The 19,531-nt window shown below is 39.4% G+C and overlaps 1 protein-coding gene across 1 annotated transcript in view; it reads right to left on the reverse strand.

The window, feature by feature from the left end:
• Positions 1–19,531, reverse strand: part of RALGAPA2 (Ral GTPase activating protein catalytic alpha subunit 2) — a 143,512-nt gene that overhangs the window by 41,941 nt on the left and 82,040 nt on the right. Inside the window, exons 38-39 of the mRNA XM_019474419.1 lie at positions 16,197–16,355; positions 10,840–10,967 (exon numbers count right to left, since the gene is read on the reverse strand). Coding sequence (XP_019329964.1) covers positions 10,840–10,967; positions 16,197–16,355 — 287 coding nt within the window. The remainder of the gene's footprint in view (positions 1–10,839; positions 10,968–16,196; positions 16,356–19,531) is intronic.

A 19,531-nucleotide genomic window follows, 5' to 3' on the forward strand; every position in this document is an offset into this window, starting at 1 on the left:
CCCGTGTGCCACGCAACCAGGATGTGCTTTAGTTTTCTCTGAATTTTGCAGTTTAATTTGATGATTACACTGTAAAAATTAAGACACATCCTTTTAATCTAAATTACTCGGGGCAATTTAACTTAATTTTATTAAAACGTAGAAACGATCGCTGTACTTTCTGCACAAAGGAATTAGACTGGAAGGTTAAGAATCAGCACCAGCAATACCAGCAGCTCCCTCTAGTTGGAAAGTGTATTATTTTTCTCCCCAAAGAGCTAGTATATAGGAAAGATAGCCAGATATTACAAGCTTCTTACAATAAGCGGCTTGGTAACTCACGCTGTAATATACGATCATTGTAGATCTACTAGCTACAGTGCTTTGATTCTCTCTTAAATGAAGATAACTTTTTATTATCTATGCTGACTTCTGACTATTTCTGTAATACGTAACTACCAAAAAATTAAAAATTCCCAACATTTGACAATGAATCTACTTTGGAACAAAAAAAATTACCCCATGTTAGAACAACGATTTGAAAACTGTGTTTTCCTGAAATTTAAAATAAGTGTTAGAACTTGCATATGCTTTAAATAAATATAGGGTTTCATATATTGATCCAGAAGCCACCTCCTTACATTTCCAAGGCTTTGAAACTAAAGAAGAGGCTTTTTAGCCTGAGGGGTTAAAAGTGTGGGTGTGGAAGTGGGCTTTTGTTAGAAAAATTAGCAATGCTATGAGTCATTGTGCATTAGCGGCAGAATAGTTTTGCATCTTGTATGAATCCAGACACCATATGCCATGCGAGGGCCTACTACTTTATGCGGTGCCGCTGCTGACGGGCGGCCACGTGGGCATCCCCAGCGGAAAGGCTGTCTGCGCGCGGCGGCAAGCGCAGGAACCCGGTGATCCGAACACGCTGGACATTGTCGCGAGCAGCAGGAACAGCTGGTAAGCTAGCAGAGCTAGCAGAGCTAGCAGAGCCAGCGCGCCGCAGCGGCGGCGGCGAGCCAGCATGCTAATGAGACGGCGAGCGCGCACAAAGCCCGCCGCAGAGGGGATCGACCCCAGTGCTGTCGGGTCCTGCGCAGCCCAGATTTCAGAGATTTTAGCCCGCTCCTCAAAATCCCACTGCCGCTGCTCCCCTGCGCCCGCTGGTCTCCCCAGTGCTGCAGCACGGGCTCAGGGCCGGGCGCCTTGCTCTGCTCAAATACAAGTGTCATCTTTATTCTTGCCAGCAATGCAGCAAGCGGGCCAAGATGACAAGCCTTAGTCAGGCGAAACTCACGCCGAAGCCAATGTGCATTTTATCCATGTGAGGATTGCACAGCCTGAATTAAATTTAAAGTCCATTCAGATAAAACTCTACTTACTTTTTTTTCCCCCCACCCATTTGTGACAAAAGCCGAACAAAAATAACCCTCAGAAATCCGAAGTGCAAGTGAGCATTCAGAAGCAAGTTTCCAAAAGATACAACGGAGGTTTTAGCTACACAAATCCCTTCAAAGTTAACAGGGGGAGAACAGCAAAATCATCAAAACTTGCTTTGAAAATACAAAGAACACAAACCCCTTTAATTTGTCTGGTGTGTAAGTGGAAAAAAAAACCCCACCAGAACACCCCGTAAGATTGAATGAAATACCTAGTAGTAACCTGAATATATCAATTTTGCTTCTGTCAAACTTTAAAGAGAGCCTTTCATTAAACACAAGTTAGACGTTCTTTGTCTAATATGACAGAAAACATAAAACAGTGGGCGGTAGGTGTTTGGACCTCCGTATCTTACTTGAAGAGAGTGGGAGCTTGAGTTCACACCTTCCTATGAAAGGTACATTTACTAGTTAGCTATAAACAAAAAACCCTATACCACACTGACTCGATGTTTGTTATTGCAAGGTAAATTGAAGGCAGACTTCCACCACAGACCTCCTGGAAGGCCTTTGGGTATCCCTTAAAGTTAACAGGGGGAGAACAGCAAAATCATCAAAACTTGCTTTGAAAATACAAAGAACACAAACCCCTTTAATTTGTCTGGTGTGTAAGTGGAAAAAAAAACCCCACCAGAACACCCCGTAAGATTGAATGAAATACCTAGTAGTAACCTGAATATATCAATTTTGCTTCTGTCAAACTTTAAAGAGAGCCTTTCATTAAACACAAGTTAGACGTTCTTTGTCTAATATGACAGAAAACATAAAACAGTGGGCGGTAGGTGTTTGGACCTCCGTATCTTACTTGAAGAGAGTGGGAGCTTGAGTTCACACCTTCCTATGAAAGGTACATTTACTAGTTAGCTATAAACAAAAAACCCTATACCACACTGACTCGATGTTTGTTATTGCAAGGTAAATTGAAGGCAGACTTCCACCACAGACCTCCTGGAAGGCCTTTGGGTAGGGCACGATTACGTGAACAAAACTGCACTTTTAATAAACTTGTTTTATTTTTACGGAGAACAACAGAAACACCTCGATCGCAGTCAGCTTGACCAAACTGTAGGTATTTCACGAGCAATGCCACCAAAGCCGGCGGACTGCAGGTGACAGAGATGAGTGGCCAGTTAATCTAGAAATGTGGCCAACGTCAGGGTGCTATAAGCACCCTGTTAGGCACCCCGTGAATACCTACTAGCTATCGGCCAGTCGGTACAAACCTCAGAATCCGTACATTTCCCTCTTCAGTCCTTGCTCATGGTACTCTTCGCAGACTGGCAGCGAAATCTACTGCATTTTGCTTGTGAATATATGAAGAACTATATTGTGCTTTTACAGATTTAAACTGGATAAACATTACTCCCAGCAATCTTAAGAGCGGCAGTGGTACACAAACCCTTTGCCCAACTCAAGTTTGATTCAGCACTAGGACACAAGTTTAAAACAGCACTTAAATAAAACCCCCAGTTTCCTGCAAAATTATTCATGAACAAATAAAATATTACTGATGAAGAAATGGAATAAAGAAACCAAGTGTTTCATTCAAAGCAGCAGCAAAGCTTTGCTTTTCCATGGCAGAGGAGAGTTAGGATTCAAACTCCCAACTCCCAATCCTGATCTGCTGCTTATACTTTATGTACTGTACTTTTTCCAGCAAGATCATGACTTTCCAGTCTTTGGTAGGGGCTAAAGAGGTATGACTGTGTATTTAAGGAAGCTTATTTTCAATTAGTGCACATGTACATCATTTAACAAACCCAAAGTTGAGTTTGGGTTTTTTTTTCCCCCCCATTTCTGACATAAATCGCACAGTGAATTCACTTTTCATTTAGAAAAACATTACATTCATGATGTCACTTAACCACAGGTTCATTTTTGGAACTACCCATTAAATCACTTAGCAAATAAAAGCATTTAAAACTGTTGGGGTTTATTTACTCTTACTGAAGAGTACAGTTGCTGCACAGAGATCATCATCAGGAGGGGCAGCAGTTAGTGCCGTCTAAAACTCTGCTACAGAATTAGCTTGGGACTTTCTCAACAACCCTCAGCGATCTTTACAGCTTCCAGCATGGAGAAGAATAATGATGCCCCATGTTATAGCAGAAAAATAAACTGTATTGTTAACATGCAAACTTCACTGCTGCCTCCCTTGCCTTCTGTGAAATGGTGAAGCTCACCAGCAGTTCACAGTAATGCATATACAAGACGTGTGTCTAACAAGGGACTATGAACAGGGACAGGTATGTACAGATGCACGCACAAAAATATAGAAATTTAAAACCATTGTGTCCATACATCATTCAGCAGCATGTGAAGTTTAAATCCGCAGAAGCATTATATACTCTTTATATATTCACAAGCGGGATGCAGTAGATTTCTCTGCAAGTCTATGAAGAGCACTATGAATAAGAGCTGAAGAGCCGCCTCCACAATCCCATGTAATGCCACCTAAAAGCTTTGCCTCGCATGACTTATTACAGGCTGGAGCAGATTAGAGGCATCGATCGCTGCCTGGAGAAGGTTCTCGCTGCGAGGAGGGAAGGCAGCCGCAGAGACAGACAGCCCGGCCATCGATCTGCTCCAGCAGGGAGCTGCGCTGCAGAATGAAGGTCAGTGCTGCTTTACACCACCCCGTACAACCACCGCCGCGTTCAGCAGCATCCCTCAGAGACTGCTGCGACAGGACCAAATACTTCTCTCTGAAACTCAAACCCTTGCGCAAGGGCTGGTTACAGCAACTGCCAGGAAAGTGAAGGACGGCAAGTAAAACCTGCTGCTCTCCGCAGACAAAGCAGCAGAGGACTGACTACAGACAAGACACTCCTGCGAGCCAGAACCGATCACTTCGGCAGAAAACTGTCAGATGCCATGTCATATAAATTGTCACAGCTCCTGTGACACATGCTTTAGAATTTCATAGTAATTTCTAACAGCACCTATCTATATAGCTTGAGGGCATAACTTCTTTGGATGAAATAAAGGGAACAAATTGTGAACCCTTCTCTAAAAAGAGTAACAGGCTTTCTATTTTATTTTCACGGTACGATCAAACACCCCTTTATAACCAAAGCAGAGTTCTAAATGCAAGCTCAACAAAGTACGTTTTGAAGTGTACGCAAAATGTGTCTTCAGGCATCTGACATTATGTGCACCTGCAAAATATATGACAGCCATTCACACAATTAAGTCCATCATAGCAAAAGATGGAAAAATGATTCTTTTTTAGTCTCTGATAAGGCAGGTAAGCAGATCAGTCACTCTACATTAAGTTAATCAGAAATTGGTTTAAACCAACAAAAGGAATTAATTCAGAATTCAAAGTTGATGTTCTTTGCTTAATCTTCTTGATTCCAGACATGACATACTAATATATAGTAGATGTGTTAATATTTGGATGCAATATAATGAATTAAAGTTATGGATATCTTTTTTTTGTTTTGTATTTAGACAGTCTTTTGATTTTATCCTAATGAACTACTTGTTTGGTATAGTTCAGTAGGCATACCATAGTCATTACAGTGGATAAAACTTTAAGAGTTATTCATGTATCAAATTACTTCTCCAAAGTAAGGGCTGTGTTTTCTTCTGGCCCACAAACAGGATTGCAAATCGTAAGCAGGGAAATGGTGACATCCAGTGCTCAGATATTATGTAAAGCGTATGCATCCTCATCATGCTCTTTTTTGTTTGTTCTAATGCACAGACACCTTCAGTGTCTAATGCACAGATGCATTATGTCGCACCGAAGTACTATGAACATCCATGATAAACTTAAGAAGAATTTGAAACTCTTTTACCTTCAGGTTTTCTCTTTGAATGAACAACAAATGATGCAAACAACTTTGGAAACAATACCACAACCTGCCACTGTGGTAATTTTTTTCTTCTTACCAAACTAAGAATATTTAGGTCAGCCCGTATATAATTCTGTTTATATGAATGAAAAAGGCAGAAGCAGCACAGCTTATGTTAGAGATTTGTTAGGATTACATCTCCAAGAACACTTGCACAGCTACCTGAAATGGACAGTTTTGACAGCAAAAATAGTGGCTGACAGACATGAGTCTGCATGCCCACCCCATTGGTTATTTCTTCTTCCCCTGTAGAGTAACACAGCACTGTACTCTAACCAAGATACTACAGAATAGTATGAAAAATACTCAGGAATCAACAGGTAGAATAAGAACAAACCCCTTTTCCTTCCATAAGACCAAACCAATTTAGCCTAAAAGTGAGACTGCTTAAAAAGTTAATTTTACAGTAAACATGTTAATTCTCAGTAAACCCCAACAGGAACTAACTCCCTATTTACTCATTCACAGGAAGATACATGTAGCTTAAATTTCTAAGAAAATAATCCAAAGACTACAGGAAATCAATGAAAACCGCAGGAAAGAAGCCAACTGATGCTTGCACATAGGGACATTTTACACCCTCCAGTAGGTTGCTTACAAAAAGCTGGTAACAAGGAGCTACGGTAACATTTCAGACATGTCAGAATCTCTCCTACTTTTCTTGAGACCAGGTAGGACTGGAAGTATGATAGTTATTTGCAATAGTGGAGACAAAAAAAAGTGGTAAGATACTACAAATAACATCAAAATAATTTTCCAATTAAAAAGCTTTTTTTAGTAGAAGAGTGGAAACACAGAGATACAGGCATTTACATTCAGGTACATGGGGCCACTTCACAGATCACGACAGCAATTCACCAAAGTTTCCTCTTCATCACTGTGGCCATTTTTCAACCTCTGAGAAGCTTTTCTTTCCAGTTAAGAAGCAGGCGAAAAGGCTTAAAAAGCATTGCTCCACCTCACACTTACACATTTTTCTAAAACAAACCAGGTCTGGTACAATCTTTCAGCCAATGCAATTTAAAGAACGGCTGTCTTAATTGCAAAGATAATTTTGCACTACACTTTTTGTTTGGGTTGTTTTTTGTTTGTTTTTTTTTTAAACAAGACAATAAAAGATATAAGAATCCAGGATGTTTACCTCTACTGTTATTATGAAACATCTGAGACAGGAAAGAGTAAGCATCCTGGTTATGAAATTTCATAAGTAAAACCCGAGACCAACTAACAAATCTCTAAACAAGAACAATTTAATTCAAGGAGCAAGGAAATTACTCCATTTTGAAAGACAATCTGGATTCTGGGTAGTCAAAATTGCATTGCCCTAGGCATTCTAAGGGGAGTTTTCTGCTCAGACATCACTATCACCAAATCCCAAAGTCTTTTTGAAGACCAACGTTAAATTATGGACCAAAGTGTCAAACACCTGCAGACTTAGTTACATTTTCATATTTGGAGGTTTACTAGCACCTGAGCTTAAAAACTGTGAGCTTAAACAGCAGCTGTAAATCAGACCCATAATAAAGACTTAAATACAAACTCCGTTTTGCCCCGCCCCCTATTTATCTTTACAGATAAGACCAGCTCCCAAAGATGTGCACTACTGCAGCTTAGGGCAACTGGGACTCCAGAATATGCAAATGTTCAAAAATCCTTTCCAGCATACAATTAATTTAATATAAGCTGGAAGAGAGCACAAAGATGCAGTTTTATATCATCACCCCTACCATTTTTGAAATATTCAATATTACTGGAGCCAGGACAGGCCCTTGCTTAGGGGGCCCTGCTCAACCCAAATACAATTACCAAAGCACTGCACCAAAGCACCAAATTACGAATGCACTGTTTTTCATCCCTGCTCTCATCTCCTAAGGCACCCCGCTTACAGACTCGCGTTACTCTTAAATACTGACAATTAGCAACCTCTGCTTTAACTGGGCTTAATTAAGAGGAACTTCAGTTTTGATACATAATTATTTGTCTGTGAGATTAGTTGTTCCTTCCTTTCCCCAGCACATAAAAAGGTGGCTTTAATGCTCTCAAAAACTTGCATAAATATACACGTTTTTATACAACAATTTTAGTAACTTTAAATATTATTCTTCCTTGTTCTTATATAATTTAAGCCACCTTATTGCTTATGATTTCCATAAAATACACAGGCATATTTAAAATAAAAATTATTGCCTGAAAAAGCAGACTGGTGAGGCTGCTGAAACACATTACCTCACACTCAACAGTTACTTAAGAATGGTGAGAGCACCAATCAGTATGGTCTGCAGCCGCTCAGTCTCAATGCTTCATTGCACCAAGAATGAATGCACTCCTGAAAAAACGGTTATTTTGAACATATACTAATGTATAATCATCCATGACCATGTAAACATTGCAGCAGCTACAGAGACAACTGAGCTTCAACCACTCAAAAGACAACTGAGCTATGCGTTAACTACCCTGGTTTTGCTCCTGTGTAATGCCATCGCATGCCATTTGATGTATACAAAGAACTTGTAGCCAGCATGGCTTTAAACTAAAGTTTAAATATAGTTAATTATTTTTTAACGACTATTTCTCTCGCCCTAATGAGTTCCTTAAAACAGAAACAGTTACATAAATATAAAAAATAGATTTACAAAAAAAAAATCTGATGTGGTCTGCCATAGTTACCTTCCTCATTTTCAAAGAGATTTCCAACAGAAAAATGTATTTGGGTACAACAGTGGAATTTGTGTCATCATGACCAAGCGATTACAGCGCACAGTGAGATTCTCCCGCGGCTCTGCGGTCCTGGTCCCCATGGAAACCGGACTCGGATATTGTCCTCCACTCGCTGGAGCACCGAGACTTGGGAGCCTTTTGTGCCTGATGAGATTTCTTCCACAACCTTCCAGCAACAGACCCTATGCTTCCTCCTGACTCTTTCCTAATTGAGATGCAAATTAATCTCTGTGGCTGATTACACTTCCCTTAAAGCCCCTGACAAGTGCAGCTGTAACCAGAGTTTACAGACTTTCCAACAAGTGACTTCAGCTGTCACTACTGGCAAGACGCTGCCCCAGCTCCCCAGCACGCGACCCCGCGCAGGCAGTGCTTCCCGCGGGCACCACGACCAGCTCACTCCCCTCGCACCTCGCAAGGCAGGAGCGAGGATCAGGGCTCTGCTCCGGTTGGAGCAGGGTCCCAGCAGGTATTTCACACCCTGCCGCTGCTCCAACACAAGCATCAGGGACTCAATGCCTTGTCACCGTTGAACCATTTACGCCAGAGGAAGTGTTCAATCAATTTCTAACCACACCGGAATCAAGAAAATTTTTAGCTACTAATCCTTATTATGGATGCTGACTTTTAACATGACCCGTGTGACAAACAGAAGTGGCAGACCACTCCTCAGCTCTGCCTTACACAAGCTTTTCTGCACTCACCCGAACTGCAAGGTTACGTCTAATGTGCTGCCAAACATCATGGGTTACTTTTCCAGGATTATTGCTTTTTATTTCTCCCTTCTACTGAAATTTTTTGAGCCATTTCACCTTTGGGTTATTTGCATCTCCAGTCTGACAAAGTTACTAAACTCTCTCATTTACTGTTCAAATTGCTGGGTCTGCTTTCCCCCTGTTCTCCTCGTAGCAGTTAGCAAAGTGAACACCAGAGCAAAGTCATTCACTGCTTGTGCACCCTTTGGGAGCCACAAAGCAGTGTTACTGCATTGGACAGGTTCAAACACCACCTTTACACATCTATACATTTACATTCCAATTTCTGGCTCACTAAAAATTTTAGTATTATCTTTGTGCTTATAGAGAGTAATAATTGTTGACCTTTGCCATAAGAAAAAAGTGTTTCATTATCTATGGTAAGAGCTGTGGATAGCTTTCTCTCCCACTCCAGTGTCATCCTGATGGGGTCTTCCCGCCATATTATCTTTGTCCAGTTTCAGAAGTTTCTCAATTCACTTTCATTTATCAAACAGATAAGTGGCAGCTGATTCACTACAGATATCGTTGGTGCAAAAGCAGGCACAAAAAAGGAAGAAAAGAATCTGGGGACAGATGCTGTTTCAGCGAGACCTCAAACATATGCCGAGAAGTGGCATGCACTATCATATTTGTGCTGCTCATGTTTCCCTGGGGACAAGGAGGGACCCAGAGAGAGACCCTGTCGGAGAGCAGGAGAGCACAGCAGGCTGCTGAGCGCTATTCACTCACAAAATGTTGAGAGCCAAAAGATGAGCAGGATCGGGAATCAGAGGACTCCGACCGGGAGTGAGGTGCTGGGATAGCAGTAAGAGGCAACAGGATCTCCTCATTCTTGTAACTGCTGTTACCTATATTAATTCTACTACACCGCTATTTTATTATTATACATTCACTATAGAAGCAGATGGATTAAGCTAAATTCTGCATAGAAGAATTTCAGTAATTAGCTAGACTTCTCTCATCAAAAGTGGAAAACTTGGCAAGTTTTGAATCATCTGTTAAGTACTGCCACGGTTTTGCAGCTGATGTATTGCATTCAGCTGCTTACGCAACAACCACTAACTGTCTTTGTTTTAAAATGAGTACACAATGAAGTGAATAAAATACAAATTTGTTTAACCACAATGCTACTTTTAATTTCTGATGACTTTTGCAAAGTATACTAGATAAAATTTAGCCTTTAAAAAAAAAAACACAACAGTATTTTGAGGATATTTTGTTTTTTAAAAACATATGTCTCAAACTAATTAATCAATGTTCTTTCAAAGATCACAACATTTCATTTACAAACTCTTTCTCAAAGTCATATGGTTCGAAAAATATTCAAATCAAAAGCTCCCCAAAGAAAACGAAGTGCAGTGAGTGCTGGTCCTGAGATAAGTGATATGGTTAACAAAACAAGCTATAAAACACTTCTAGCATAGTTATGGCATTATCAGAAAATCCTAGAATAAGTGAAAACCAGTAATAACGCTGTTAGTCTGTATATCACACAATAAAAGTCTATGCTACAATTTCTGTAACAGAGAAGCATACCACCTAGTTATCTTCCAGCAACTGTTAGAAAATATGTTCTGAAAATGCCCAAATACAGACATGGCTGGAATAAAACTGGAATTCGGGAACTGAAACATCTGTATCTGAGGCCAAATCCCATCTGTCTTATTAATGTAATAAGTCCGAGTAAAGTCAATTGGACTACTCCTTTGAATAAGGTAAGAATACAACTGAGCTCTGTGTGTTAGCCTAATATACACTGTAGATAACTTCTATTAGTGTGAAAGAAAATTGAGTATTTTCATTACTTACAGTTCAAAGCATCAGCGTTAAGTCCAAGTCCACCACCAGAGAGACTGTCTGAAGCTGCTGGTGAGAACACTCTTGTGATGTTATGATCTTATTTTTAAAACACTGGATGGCAACTGGGTGTGAACGACTGAAAACATTGAGCTTGACATGAAGGAACCTTTGGCCTTTTCCAATAAAATCAAATGGGAAGGACTTTCACTAAAGCTTACCTCTCCACAGAGGAACATTCAGAAGTAAGAACCCTACCAAGAGGACCCTTGCCCCAGCAGGAAGAAAGGATACAAGCTCTGGTAGAGCGGGATGAGCGACTTGACGGCTCTGCTGGCATTGATGCACGTGGCACATATGAGGCTTGGCAGGAGCTTTGCAGTCACGATTGCTCCATCAAAGAGAGGACCGAAAAATGGCACCTGTGGACCCCAAAATAAAAACAATGCATGTAAAGCCGAGCCAATGGAAGCTGAAAGGTTAGTGTAGAGCATGGGAGCAACTTCCAAAGATCACAAATAGAAACAACATGCCCAACTCCCAAGGGATTTTCACAGCAAGGCATCTGCTGCTTGAGAAGGGCACCAGGGAGGCAAGAGGAGGCAAGTTTCACACTGCCCTGCCCTAGACAGTGAAGTTATTCGGTTACATTACAAGCATTAGCTTGCTCTAGGTCTCCTCTCTAGATCACGGCACAGAGACTCCAAGTACAGCAGAAGAACACAGAAACAAACCACCCCCATGGGCTGTAGCTGCAGGGCCATTATCAGCCAGGTTAGCACGGTCAGTCGGGTGGTACCCTTGCTAGCACAACATACTGTATCTTGCATTATATTATTGACATTTGGAATAATAAGCATCAGACCCACTATAGAAGACCAGTACCTTATTTTGCCATAAAACAGTATGACCACATTGTTTTCACACTGAAACTTCCAGTGTGATATTAATCCCCCAACTTTTTATTTTAAGTTTTTAATCTTCCATAGTTGCGATCAGTATACTTTACATGTATATGCACATTTCACAGAATATTCAACTGAGTAAACATGAGCTTGTTATGCATATGAACAAAATTCGCCTATGAATTTGAAATCGATATTCCATTTTGAGTAGATATAAGAGCTGTTTTCTGCCTTGCATCCCAACAGGAGACCCTGATTCACTGGCTGAATCCGACATTGGCAGGAGTGTTTGCAAAGAAATATTTGTTTCAGATAATCTTCTATAAACTCCTTCCACAGACTTCACTGAAGGGGAAAAAAAAAAAAAAAAGAGCTGATCCAAGATAATGAGGGTCTGTGGAAAGCAGAGATGACAGAAAACTACCACCTCTCAGAGGCAGTTCCCCCTAAACACGGCTGGGACAAGCACAAACAGGTCTATCCCAGCATAGCATGTCAAGGTGTTAAAACGCTGTTCCTTCAAGGTTACCGTCAGAGGAAACCACCATATAATGTCATTTGGTGACATACGGCTTTTCAGATAAAGGCAATACTGGGTAAAAGAGACACTTTATAAAAGTGAAAAATGTCTGGAATTGCATATACATAACAGACTTTGCCATGTCAAACCCAGAAAATTTTAATGTTTAAATATATAATAAATTTTCGTATTTACAAGTAGTCAAACTCCTTTCCCTTTCACAAACTGAAAACGGAGAAAAAAAAAAACAACCCAAAAAACCCAACCAAAACCCTAAGCAGAAGCTAGCAGCAATTATCAATATTTAAGCTATGGATTTTTTTCCATCTGTATAGAGGCTTATCACATAAATAAATACCCTCTTATTATTCTTCTGCAACTGCTTGTGGGTGACTGTGACAGTCATTCAATAAACGGACAAAGGGAATAATATAAATCCCCTGCATCTAGGGAATTCCTCTAATTAGAAGTGGCAATGAATTACAGAAGAAATTTGGTTTTAATATAACACCTGCAAATGACAGCTGTCTTCACACAGTTATTTTGTAATTCCTTTGCTTAAAATAATTACCCGCCCCCCAAAAAATAGATTAGTGTAAAATGTTTCCATAGAGGTTTTGCCTTTTTTTACTATCTAGGCAGTTGGAAAGAAAGGTAACAGGAAGCAAATCTATGCCACCAAAGCGATAACGTTCTAGAGCATCAAGTTTTTCCTCTTTAAGCAATAACATTTCTAAGCGAAATTTTTAACACATAGTCTGTTCACAAGTATTGACAAAAGGAGAAAAAAAGTAAACTATATTTTTATCTAAGTACAAATAAGGAGATTAAGTACATACTAGTATTAAAATTATACCAACATACAAGTACCAGATATTTAAAGTCAGATTAGCACTTGCATATGCTACTGTACAGGGGAATTCATTGTCAGGCTTTTTGACAAGCAATTTTTGCTTACAGGACTTTGTTTCACTGTTTCAAAACCACCTGGAGTCTAGCGAGTGTGGTAGATTTTCTTAACACAGTATTACAGTATTTATATACTTAAAATATAGACAAGGTGTGTATATTTTATACATCTTATATATGTATGCATATAAATACATACATATATATGTATATATGCTCACATTTAAAAAAAAAATCTTTCAGTGGGCACTCTCAAAATTTATCAAAATACCTCCAGTCTGTCTGACATTTTAAGCCAAAACGTTAAATAACTGTTTTCTCTGAAAGTTTAATAGTCAAACTCCAATAAATCATACTTTACTCTAAAACTCCTTTTAAACAGAGAAGTAGGCTAATTCAAGCTGAACCCTAAAAACTGAGAGCTTTCCTTAGCATCCCCAAACTGACCCCACAGTGTAGAGGTAAGAGTGCAGTGGGTACTCTTTGGAGTGACTTTCATGAAACTGGGAAACATGCTTTTTTCAACCATGTTTCAAATAATCAAACAGATTATTTCAAGAACTGTGTCCTAGGCACATGTTTTGTCAAAAAGTACATTTTTCACGACCCAAAGTTGGCATACACTGGCAGATGGAAAAAGAAAGTAACGCAAAGGATAGAAGCGGCTTTGTATGAGAGCAACTGATTTTACATTACCAAAGAAAAGCAAGCGTAACCCACGTGAAACCAGAACCAAGAGCAGTATTCGCCCAAATTGGTTCACAGCTTTTCGATGTGCGGGGCTAACCCTCTGGAGACCTGCAAAGGCGTCGCTGCCCTGCCTTACAGCAGCAGCGGAGCCAGCAGGCCTCACTGCTCCCCGGCAGGCTCGGGGTCCGCAGAGCCCGCTGCGATACGAGGAGCACACAACCGGACCATACGCCCGCGTGGACACAAAGCTTGGAATTATTAATTCCCAAGCAGATCTACCGGCCATGCTGAGGGTCATTAAAGTCAATGGAACTCGCATATCGTCAGCTTCCATCTGTACAGGGGGCTCTGCCTTAACGAGGAGTTTGAGGGGGGAGACCAACTGAATGCATAGGGAGATGGTCCCCGCTCAGTACTTTTCTGTAAGTTGGTATTAAATACCCATTTGAGGAAAACAGTGTTTTGAATGGTTACAAAAAATATATTATGCTTTGACAGGAATCAATTAAGAAAAAAAAAGTTAAGGGAAATATCCCCTTCCTTGAGTACTCCAAATGTCAATGCAAGTTATCCATGAAACAAAAATGAATATTCAGCCCATTGCAAACACCTGCTTCATTACAATTTCCAAGAAAAGAAAAATTATTTCTGTTGCACGCAGTAAAAGTAGGCAAGGTTAAATAAACCTTTTGAGCACAAAGACTTCCCCTCTATAGCAAGCAGCACTAGTTAAAAGAGTGGGGAATGGGTAAATTATTGTACCAAATGGCTGAGAATTAATCTCTGATGACTAGCTGCAATCTAACGAGGCATCTGTGTCCCAGGGAACCCACAGTATGTCCCTGGCGGTATGTGCAGTGTGTAGAGTCTGCCTGGCATTCTTTGTCCTCTTTTGCAGGCAGCTTTTCGTCTCATTGTTCAGAATATCCTCATGCATCTGTGACGCGTGGAATGCATTCACACTAACAGACTTACTATTGTCTTCTCTCAGAAGCTTTGTCGAGCAAAGACTGCATCACGGTTCCTGATAATTATATTGCTTAATTAATCAAGACAAAAAAAATTTGCAAATCATTGCCCGGTTGCCAAGCAGGGAGATAAAAAATGAAAACAATACAAGCTGAAGCAATATAACAAAAGTAACAGCTATCTGATCAGAAATTCTTATATAATGAAGCTATTAATGCTAAATCGGTTAATGTTAACATTGCTCCAGGTGTCTCTACTTAGATGCAAACAAAAAGGCTAACATTATGTATATAAAAGGCCAAATGTTGCCATGGATTCTGTAACCTGATAGAGAGGACAGCCTTTTCATTTGATTAGGGAATGCAATTTAAATACCAGGGACTGAAGCCAAACAACAGACATTTCTCTCTGCAAGCCTCTTTCATTCACCCTGGGGTCAGTAGCTGGTGAACAAAAGGTCAGCCACACTTGCCCTGGAAATGTCTGGATTAATTTTATTACATTGTAATGGTTTGTACTTTAAATGTAGGGATAACACTAAATTTCCAGTTAGCTATTATTCTTTCTGCCCGTTGGGTATTTTTGACTAATATGTAAGATGACATAGCTTTTCTCGATTGGTTCATAGAATTTTCAAGCATGTTCATAATGCTAAATTCTCATTTTCCTGATGGAACATTAAAAGCTAAAATTCCCAAGAAGCAAATTGCAGAGCTCAAAATCAAGTGTAGGAAACCCCCCCACTATTTCAACTTACAAAAAATTTTCAAGTTTGAAATGTCTACTGGCGAACCTCTGGTTGTTAATATATAATAGCTCCGTCATTCACAACTCAAAAAATGTTGTATACAGCTGGTAAATATGTCATCTGCTGTATGCATTTTTCCACAGCTGCTTATTCTTTTGGACAAATATTGTCCCTCATAAGGGAAATGGTATTTATCACACCGATTACTTTCATAAAGTATATTTTATATACATTTTTGCATCCATAATGTACCAGACAAGCATTTATTAAAGTAGCTTTTTATACATATGCACAGATGTACATACACACACACCTGACATTTTGCAAATAAAAAAATCCATTATTTCCAAAAATGTCTAAAATGTGGTTGCATAACAATGATTTAAACAGCAAACACTAAACCTCAAATACTTTGTTTGATATAAAGATATCCAATGCCTACATCATCCCATCGAGTCAGACTATGATGACGGTCTCAAAAACATGTGAGGTTATGCACACTACCATATGTACAACAGTGACCAAGCCTTATGGGGTGAATTAATAGCAAATGAGGAACTTAAATCTTTATTATTTTGCTTTTATTGCCTCACATTGGAAATTCACAATGATTTTAAACACTGTTCTTTGTACATTAACTCCTATGGGTTGAGAATTCTGAAATATTTCTTTAAGCGCTAAGCATGAATATGAAATGATTTAGTAGCCATTTCAATCGCTATTAATAATTCTAGTTTTAAAATAAAAGCTCATTGCTCAGCATACTTTTAAACTGAGATGGACAGACTATATTTCATATTTGCTGGAAAAAAACCCCAAACTCTAAACCACTGAGCTTTATTTAAGCAACAGAACTGTCGGTCACTTGCATAACACATATGATAGATCCCATAAAGTAGTCAAAACATACCTCTGGTTTCTTCATTATCTCTATGAAAAACATGTGATTCTTCATTGGATAAATAACAATTAAAACATCTCCAAAATCTGTTGGTATAATGCCTCTGCGGTAGTTCCTGGTGTGTTCAGACCAGACGATGTGAACCTCATCATTTCCCAAGTGACGAAGCTGCAACAGCAAATTGGCTCTTTATTAATCAGAGTGATAACAACAGTTTATGAGGGGTCATGGCTTACAAATTGAATTACAATGCTCAATAGTAGAAATATTTCATTACAGAAAAAGTTAAAATATTGTTTTTCTCCAGTTGCTCATGAAAAGATCAGCTAAATAATTTGCTTCATTCAGAACGCATTGTTGTCTGATGGCTTAATTAAGTAATTATCAAACTAGCCATTAGCACGATATGTAAATGTACATTACCTACAATAATTTAAGATGGAAATCTGAATTACTAGAACAAAACATTAACCAACAGAACATCATATTCCAGCTAAAATAAGGTAGCTGTCACAGAAACGTGAAATGCCTTGACTCGGGATGTCAAGAAACTTTCCATTATGAACCACTATTATCGAATTTATTATATTACAAATAGCTCCTTGCTGACTCTGTCTGGAGCAGACTTTTGTTTGAAAACGTAAGCAAAATATCTGGGCAATGTGAATTAGAGAAGAATGGGAAATACTGTGGGAGTTACTTTTTATTTGAAGCACAGTTGCATAAAATATGGATAAAATTTAAACGTGACATATACAAAATGCATCTGAAAGCCTGTGTGTTTGCTTTGTTATTGGAGGAACTGGAGGTGATCTAACAGATGGCAAAAAGTATTTGGCAATCATGTACAAGCTACGCACAATAGTTTCAACTGTAAGCTTTAAAGTTAAAATTTAATCCACATGCAGAATGCCAGCCCAAAGCATAAAAAGAATTTAAGTCCCACTTAAAGCTTAAAAGACGCGCCCACCCCCCACCCCCCCCAATTTGGTGCTAGTCCCTGGAACAATGTGCACAATAGACCTAACAAAGAAGCCAAAACGTAGCTCTGCCTTCTTCACTGTCTCTGTGCAGGGGGAAAAAAGGAGGGGGGGCGGGAAGAGGTTGATTTTCATTGGTAAATAACAACTAAGTAATCTCAACGCGCCTTGTATCAGCTTATATTGTACCACCGAATTTTCCCTCTTCAGAACCAGGTAGTACCTTTAAAAGTAAAGACTTTCACTTCTACATATTGGGTGGCGAACTGTACCCTAGTTGGAAGAGAAACATGGCAAAAACATAATACATTATGAGAATCAAAAAGTTAAAACTATGAACTTTGCTTACAGTTTATACTCTAGCAGAGTAAAATAAAGCTAAGTTCATAGAGTGACTTAGATTCTCAGTTTATTTTAAATGAAACAGAAGATCAAGAGTTGTATTTTATTTACACCTACGAATAAAAGACATTTTTAGTTCTGTTTGAAGAAAATACATACCATTTGTGTCTTATAAAAACATGGAAACATTAACAATACTATTACTAGAGCTTCTTACATGTACAAAAATCAGTACAAATTACTGTTCTCATGGTCATCCTGATGTCTGTGCATTCTCTTATATCTTCTTAATTGCTCAGTAAAAATAAAGCAACATCCAAGAAAATACTTATGTTGATAATACCACAGTGCAGACTGATACATACAAAACTAAGCAGTAATTTACATGTACGACAAAACCCGGATTTCACTTTCTGTGAACAGATGCAGCTAGGTCACCTTAAAAGTGATTAAAAGCAAGATGTAAAGTTTAGTCTTAAAAAAAAAAAAAAAAAATCTGTCTGGCTACAAGAATTTGTGCACAACAGGTTATACATACTGAGGATCTAAGTGTTTGGCAAGGCTATTCCGCACACAGCCGAAGCTGAGCTGTAATTTTCTGTGAAAGCTGAGTGAAGGAAGGACCCAGCTCACACCAGCTGTATTCAGAGCAGCCCAACGGCGATGTATTTGTAAGCAGTGCCCACAATTTATCAGGCTGAACCCAACGCATCCTGATAGTAGCGTGAGTTCTGGCACTAGCTTTGCAACACAGAGAAAGCCCACAACAGCAGTATTTAGCAACCTCTGCTTTAAAAAGCCCAACAAAGAAATATGGAAACAGAATTCTGTAAGGTGATGCAACTGTCCAGTTGCGCAGGGCAATTCACAAACACAGCTCTTCCTTCTACAAAAACAAACTGTGAAGAAAAGGCTCTGTACTGCCTTGCCTCCTATTGCTTTTGGAGTGATAAATAGCACATACCGCTATAAACACAGTAATCAAAATATGTCCAAATACTGCTTAAGAGACCCTTTTTAAATCACAAGGAACTATTCTGATAGTAAGCAAGTACTTTTCATACTGAAGAATCCCAAAACACTTTGTGCTTATATGACATCCAGGAGAACAAAATTCAGTAAACAGGGAGAAGTTAGATCAACCGAGGCTTGCTGTGCTTGTTTGAGACAGGAAGTGATGGCTATGAGCTCAAAATCTTGCAAACATCATGTGATAATAAATTACTACCTTTGCTACAATCCTCATCGCATGCTAGTAACTCATTTTAAAGCTTGAGTTACTACCTGTCATTGTTTTGAAGTCATACATCCTTAATCATTGCCTTTATAAGGCATAACGTTAGAAATATAAAATTGGTATTAATCAAAATATTTGCTCTTGAAAGATAATTTCATTGATTAAAAAAACATTATAATAGCCTTATCAGTGACAACAAACCAGCTGCTATTTTCCTGTATCGCTCATTCAAAATATAAGCTGCGGGGTAGACTCAGTACCCTGAAGGACATAAGCAAGTATAAGCAAGACGATGCATTTGGAGCCAGAGTTCCATGCTATGCTCTCCATGCAGTTGGGGGGGGGGGGGGGGGGGGAAATCCCAAAGCAGACAGGAAATAAGATACATATTAAAAAGCAGAAACAAACAACAGACCAGCTCAACCACGAGTAGTCAGATTAAGTTTATTGCTGACTTGAACGATCTCTCTACAAATGTTCAGGGAAGGCAACTCTTGAAATGGCAATTGCTTCTCCTCTCCGAGTGAGCTGACAGTGCACGAATTTTTAGCCTGCACATAAAAGCAGTTTCGCTAACACGAACAAAATATATACATTTTCAGCTGCACACACTCAAACACAGCCACAGCTTCATGTCTCAGCTACGCCAAGCATTCAGTGCCTGGAAGCTGGGTCAATGTATAGCTTCTGACATGCGTCACGCCGTCGTTAGTCATATCTGGTCTGCATTTCCTCAGCCCTAATCTGGGCGTCAGAGCACAGCCGGCAGTTCCCGCCACCCCCGC

Source organism: Aptenodytes forsteri, unplaced genomic scaffold, assembly GCF_000699145.1.
Source record: "Aptenodytes forsteri isolate BGI_AS27 unplaced genomic scaffold, ASM69914v1 Scaffold185, whole genome shotgun sequence".
Lineage (NCBI taxonomy): Eukaryota > Metazoa > Chordata > Aves > Sphenisciformes > Spheniscidae > Aptenodytes > Aptenodytes forsteri.